At 35.1% G+C, this 7,142-nt stretch overlaps 1 protein-coding gene across 1 annotated transcript in view; it reads left to right on the top strand.

The window, feature by feature from the left end:
* Nucleotides 1-3,014: 3,014 nt before the first annotated feature.
* Nucleotides 3,015-7,142, top strand: part of LOC106458751 (ectonucleotide pyrophosphatase/phosphodiesterase family member 6-like) — a 30,243-nt gene continuing 26,115 nt past the window's right edge. Inside the window, exon 1 of the mRNA XM_022385059.1 lies at nt 3,015-3,388. Within this exon, the coding sequence (XP_022240767.1) occupies nt 3,151-3,388 (238 nt within the window). The 5' untranslated portion in view covers nt 3,015-3,150. The remainder of the gene's footprint in view (nt 3,389-7,142) is intronic.

Raw genomic sequence — 7,142 nt, 5'->3', positions numbered from 1 at the left:
AATCCCGCTATCGACAGTCAACAGAATCATCGTGCAGTTCAGGAAATATGGCAAGGAAACAACTGAGCAGCGTCCGGGTCGTCCTGGTCCATCGAAGAGGACAAAAAGGGACTGTCAAGAGGAGCATCGAAATGGATCCCAGATTAACGACTGCAGAAGTGACCGAAGTTGGTGGGATGAGCCCAAAATCTGTTCAACGGATTCTCCACAGATTGGGTTATCGTTGCAGAGCAGCTAGACTTTATTCTTCAGGTTTCGTGGACAAGAACACAACGTTGTTCGAGGAAGATGGAGCACCGTGTCACACTGCTAGAAACATCCAAAAGTGGCAGGAGGAAAATGGTATCCAGAAGTTGCCCTGGCCGAGCTAATCTCCTGACATGAATCCCATCGAAAATCCCTGGGCCATACTCGACCGGCAAGTCAAGAAACAACCAAAAAAAACCAACTTCGAAGAGCGATCTACTCCAAGTTTTGAAGCAAGAGTGGCCGAAAATCCCACAATCTAAAATTGACGAGATGATTCTCACGATGCCCCAAAGGGTCAATGGACTCCACGAAGCGAAAGGAAGATCTACTAGATATTAATTAAATTATAAATATATCAATTCATGTGAATATGACTGAAAATTTTTATTTTTTTCTGAAAAGGTGGTGTCTATTTACTTGTGACCACACTGTGTACTTTACTCGTATCTTGGTCTGACTCTTGCACTCTTATATCTATCTCTAAACATCCTGGTCCAACCAGTGCTATAAAGCAGCATTTCTTAACCTCCTCGATACCAGGGTCTGGCTCGCTATCTCACTAAACTATCGCGGATCACTAAAATGCAAGTACGATGAAAAAACCTTTGCGATTTATATATGAATATTTTGTCTTTTGTTTGTTTGTTTTGTGTATTGTTATTCATCTGGTAATCTCTTTACATAATATAGGAGTTAAAAGACATCATGGACTTCCACGAACTGTGATCAACTTGTACATACAGTTCAACTGGCCGCATACCCACTGTATATACTGCTCAAACGATCAGCTTTACACCAGGGGAAAACTGCAAAAGAATATCCAATGCGAGACCATATAAATATTGCCGGATCTTTCTTAGAACCATACATATATGTGTGTGTTGACTATATTCAAGTATTTTAACAACTAGGCGGAAGTTTATCCTGTCGCTAACATCCTAGCGCAATGTGTGGATATTAAAGTAGTTTAGCAGATAATTTCTCGCTTTAACCACATGAAGAGCTACATACGTACCAATGAGTGAGAACATAGAAATACACATAAACCAATGAGTGAATAACATAGAAATACACATAAACCAATGAGTGAAGAACATAGAAATACACATAAACCAATGAGTGAACTTTAGTAGGTTGCTTTTGCTGAATTTTGATAAGTATTAGGTGTGATGAAGACGCTCACTTCATCTTATAATCGTCAGTCTAATAGTCGAGAATTACACACTGTCAAGTTGATAGATCAGAGCAGGCTGATTGAGATGATAACATAATATTACTAACTAACGTATCATGCAAGTAATAAAGAGTCTCCTGCTTTAAAGCTCTAGGAATTAATTAGTAAATCACAACACTTATGTGGGCTCAAACAAAGACAGAGTAAGACATTCTATGAATGGACACATTCCCACCAATATGTGGAGGAATCTTCAGCATTTCTATGCTGCTGAACCAGGGTACTGTAGTGAACGTACTCTTGTATAGTGTAGTTGTTCAACGTAGTGAATGTACTCTTGTATAGTGTAGTTGTTCAACGTAGTGAATGTACTCTTGTATAGTGTAGTTTTTCAACGTAGTGAATGTAGTCTTGTATAGTGTAATTGTTCAACGTATTATTATACTTTCTGGTATTTTTAAGATAACGAGTCGTTTTGGTGATGCATTATTCATTCTAATTTGTGAAAACTCATCCATATAAATAATGTTTAACAAACCATTATAAATGCAAACAGTTCTTTCTATGCTGTGCATAGTAAATGGCCTTAAAACGACCAAAGTGATTACACGACGCGTGCCATCATGTACCAGGAAAGCTTAGTTGTTGTTTAGTTTTTTGAAGTTAAGCACAAAACTACACAATGGGTTATCTTTGCTCTGCCCACCACAGGTATCGAAATCCGGTTTCAAGCTATGTAAGTCCGCAAATATGCCACTATGCCACTGGGGGCATCTGGAAAGCACTGCTCCAGTTCCTTTATCACTGGAATCAATATCCAGGATATCATTGCTCTAATACCTTTATCATTGGAATCCATATCCAAGACAGAAATGCTTCAGTTCCTGAACATTCCATAACTAGTGTTAAACACAGGATAATAATTAAATACATGTTCAAAATGACAAAAACAAGATGTAGAAATATAGATTGGCATCTAAATAATAAACTATTAAAGACTTGTTCTTCGTGTTCTGCGCTACAACCAAGTGTAAGTCTCATCACATTTTCAAGTCCATGCAGTAAGTCTAGTTGCTTTGGTAGGTTGGTCATTTTACACAACATTATAAAGTCTCAAAGATCTTCTAACGACCGAGCATAATTATGGTAGACAGAAATCGAGTACCAAATTACAGAATATGTTGCTGGTAATTTTTCACTCCCGAAAATCGGACACTAAATGGCTGGTATTTCTTGATCAATAAGCTTGTATTTGATAAAAATTCTTATTAATAAAGTCCAAATGACATTCATTTATATTTTATCTTTGCGTATATAGTTGTAGGTAGGTTAAATCGGATTTTCTTAGGAACTTTTACGAAGTTGAATTAAAACTTTTCTTACCCTTGAAGCTATTAATTTCAAAGGAAACTCAGACTTTAATATGACGTTCTTAGACATATTTTGGATGAAAAGTCTATGTTGTATAAATAATCGTTTACTGATTATTCATTCCATTAGTCTAAAAATACGAAGATGCGCACGCAGCTCATATCCTACACTTTTAGATGGCGTCGTATTTAAAAAAACAAAACTCTAAAACAACAAGCTGATTATTCATAGGCTGATAGTATGCTCACTGGATGTGCTCAGTTTAGTATAACTGATCAACAGTCGTAGACGAGTTCCTTTGTACTAAAGAAGAACGTAGCGTCTTAGCCTATACTAGGTTATTACATGTTGCCACTATGATTCGATTCTGCAGCTTCACCCTGTGTGTTATTCTTGCTGTTGCTCATTGCTCTTCAGCGAAAAGTCAACAGAAACTTCTCCTGATTCTTGTAGACGGTTGTCGCTGGAACTATGTGGACGAACAAGAAAATTTATTAGGATTTCGCAGAATTGCTGAACATGGCGTTCGAGCAGAGTTCGTAACACCAATCTACCCAAGCAATTCCTATCCCAATTGGTATACGATAGTAACAGGTATAGTACACTTAGTCTAATAGTCGTTCTAGTGTATGGATAAAATTATCTCGTTTTTGTTTTCTTTGTAGTTAAGCACAAATCAACACAATGGGCTATCAGTTAACTACCCATGTGTATCGACGTCCGATTTTTAGCGTTACAAGCCCACAGACATGCCGCTGAGCCACCGGGGGCAAAAATGTTATATTAATATATCAAACGTAATGTTATTTTATGTAGTACTTAATATTTCAGAAATGTCAAAATCTATTTGTAATATGTGGAATGGATTCTAGTTTCAATATATTCTATACACTCTAAAAACAAAATAATTTTTGTTGTGTTATTACCACCCTCAACCTGTTTAATGCTGGATACTCTGATGAAACGTTGTATTTTTTATTCTAAATTTATCCATAAATTATATATAGATGGCTTAGTACCTTATATTCAAATATGTTTCAAACCTCATCACTTCGCTGCATTCCATGTCGTCATAAACGCCATGCTTTATCTGACGACTGTGCATCTTGGCAATAGCTCTGCAGCATAATTTTCATAGCAAAAAGGTTTCGACGTAAAGCTCACATGTACAAAGTGCACCAACCCTTCCGGAAGCTTTCAATAATCCGTCTAGTGTACAAGGACGACGGTTTCCCAGCGCCCGTTTCAGCAGTCCGATCACACATAATATTGTTTCATTCTCCAGCTCCTTAAGGTATGCAAGGGTTGACTGAATATGTCATAGAAGTAACTTATGTAGACCTGACTTGTGTCACTTTTCCAGACGAAGATCCTTCATGATTATGTTACGTTATGTTGCCTGGGGCACGTGGACAGCGTTTGTCACAAAACTTTCCAGGTTTTTTTCTGGATAGTCCTGTATTTCCAAGTTGTTCCATATTTCTTTATCTTCCAATGCTCCAAAAATATCTTTATGATATGAATGTGTGAATATTTTACATCGATAATGGCTGTTACATCCGTTTCCCCAAAGCGATAAATTTTCGATAGTATCACTCTACCTACGTAATGCCAAACAAAACCATTCTGTATCACCGAGACTTTATAACGGCTTTGTTGTCTCGTGACTTGTTGATTTACATATTCAAAGTCGTTTTAATATAACGTACTCAACCTTATATTTTCTTAATTTCAAAGTTTAAAAATAATTTAAAATATACTTTGAATTGAACAAAGTACATGACTAACTACAGACACATTGTAATTCAATCATGTTTCGAATATCAATAATTGAAACATTGACAGCAAAGACAAATAGTGGCTCTCCAGTGGCACAGCGGGATGGCTGAGGACTTACAACGCTAGATACCGGATTTCGATACCCGTGGTGGGCAGATCAGAGATAGCCTATTGTGTAGCATTGCGCTTATCTACAAACAAAAACAAAAATTGTACTACAAATTACAAGGCTGTTATGACTTATTCAATCCACTATGAACTAAATATGTTAATATTTAGATAGTTCTATGCTAAATACAAAAAAAAACAATAGAAAAACATTTTACGTTGCAATGGTACATTCTGAACGTTGAAACAGTGAACTAACTAAAATGAACGTATTTATCATGTTATACCATACTGTTAAGAAACAAAGAAGGCTAGGAGAGAATGGCGAAAAGGAAAGTAACCAGAATCATAGCTATGCTGATGGTATCATTTTAACCGTTAATCTTAGTACATTTATTTTACATATTGAGCTTTAGTTCATGTATATATTTTGGATTCTGCAAAATTCCAGAAAAATATGCTTGCACTGAAAAACAAATAAATCAGAAATGATTATGATATCTAAGCGTATTCTCTTTCAGACTCTAGTGTGAGTTGCTTCTTTAAATACTTACATTACTGTAACGTAATGATAAGAAAATCAAGGTAAAATGTTTGTAGATACAGTATAATAGCATTGAGCAGAACACTAGGATCAAAGTGTTCAAACTTTGTTTGCCATAGAAATGTAATGACTGAATTCAAAGTTAATTAGGGTTGGTTTCCTCTCTGGGTCGAATTGATCTTTCAGTACAGATATGTTAATTCTGACCTTTTACATAAACAGGAAAGTGACATGGTCTCTTCCCTTATTCCAGTAGCATTTAATAGAATATTATTGTTCTTATTGTTCGCGTAAACATAATGTTGTAAAAAACAAATGAGCAAACAAAAACAACAGAACGGGTAAATTATTTTGATCTGTAATGTAAGTAAATCTCTTGAAATCTGTAGCTTTTCTCTGTTAGTACTTTTAGAAATTATGATTTATTGCATTTATAAATAATTTTATTATATTGTTTTAAGGTTTATATTTGTTAAATTTAAGCAAAGTTTGCTTTGAGTTTGTATTAAGAAATTAATGTTTAACTTACTAATTTACATTACTACGAAAGCCATTTGTTCGAATGTGGGTAGTTGCAGAAGGATCTCATTTTTTCTTGTATCTTTTTTTTTATGTATAACGAATAGCAAGAGCACTGTTCGAAGAGATACTAAGTTTATTATATATGAAGATTCTTCAAGAAGTGTCAAATAGTTTTCTGTATTATTAATATCCTTGGTGGACTACAACGGTATACAGGGTGTGTCCAAAAACAGAATCGAAGGTTCTGTTAATACTTTTTAAATTATTTGCACACAAACCAGTTATTGAAAATGTTTTTCTGACAAGTCGTCCTCATTACGGAAATGCAATATGTGTTCGATGTGACGACAATATGCAAGATGTCTTCTCAGGTAGGCATTGATTCTCACTGCCAGGTTCTGAATTCCACTGGAATTCGACGTATGAAGAATGTGATAACTCCATTCAGTTCTTGAATTGTTCGCGGATTGTCCTCGTTGACGTTATCTTTGCAGTAACCATATAGTAAGAAGTCTAGTTTGAACACAGGAGTGACGACGATACAGTGATTCTGTCTTTTTGTTGGATTCTTTGGCGATGTAGAATTCCACTATCTTTGTTCGTTGTTCAGTTGTGAACGTCATACTTGAGATTGGTGCCTGCAGTTCACAGAATTAAATTCAACAGGTCCATAGAGTACACTCTGAAAACATTAAGAATATAATATGAATGACAAAACAATTATTAGCAAAATGTTCGATTGCGTTTGTTTGTTTGTTTTTTGCATACTAGATACAGCTCATCCTGACCAACCTCAATTTGACGTGTATGTTGATAAAGCCTAAACGACGCAACATTTTGAACTGAAAGAAATAACATTTGACAGGAAATGGTTGAAAACGTACTGTTTAATAAGTATTCTACTTTGCCAAAAAAAAAAGACGATTTGATGAATGAACTGAGGCATTATGAAGTTAGTACGATAAAAACTATGAAACATGAATATGTGATACACGAAACTTTGTACTCAAATGCTTTCAACATATAAATGTAGGACTTGAAAGTTTTACAACATTAGGAATATGATTGATGTTCCAATATAACACTCGATTTAAACGTAGTAGACAAAATATGTTTTTAAATAATCACATGTTTGCAGTTTTTCGACGTTATTATCCTAATAAAACTGATTTCTTAATACGTGAGCATTTTATAGGCTGACTATAAATTATGTTACGTATTACAATTCACCCCGGACGAGTCTCCAAATTATTACTTAATATATTATAATTTCGAATAGCCTGAAACTGAGTTAAATGATAATGTTACGTCTCCGTTTGTTAATTGATTTTCCGTAACTTTGTTCCGACGAAACTTTAGCGACACAAGTCCTTACTTAATAAAACTGGTTTATTC

This window comes from Limulus polyphemus, unplaced genomic scaffold (assembly GCF_000517525.1).
Source record: "Limulus polyphemus unplaced genomic scaffold, Limulus_polyphemus-2.1.2 Scaffold509, whole genome shotgun sequence".
Classification (NCBI taxonomy): domain Eukaryota; kingdom Metazoa; phylum Arthropoda; class Merostomata; order Xiphosura; family Limulidae; genus Limulus; species Limulus polyphemus.
The sequence above is the reverse complement of the archived record's forward strand: the minus strand, read 5'-3'. Positions and strand labels throughout refer to the sequence as shown.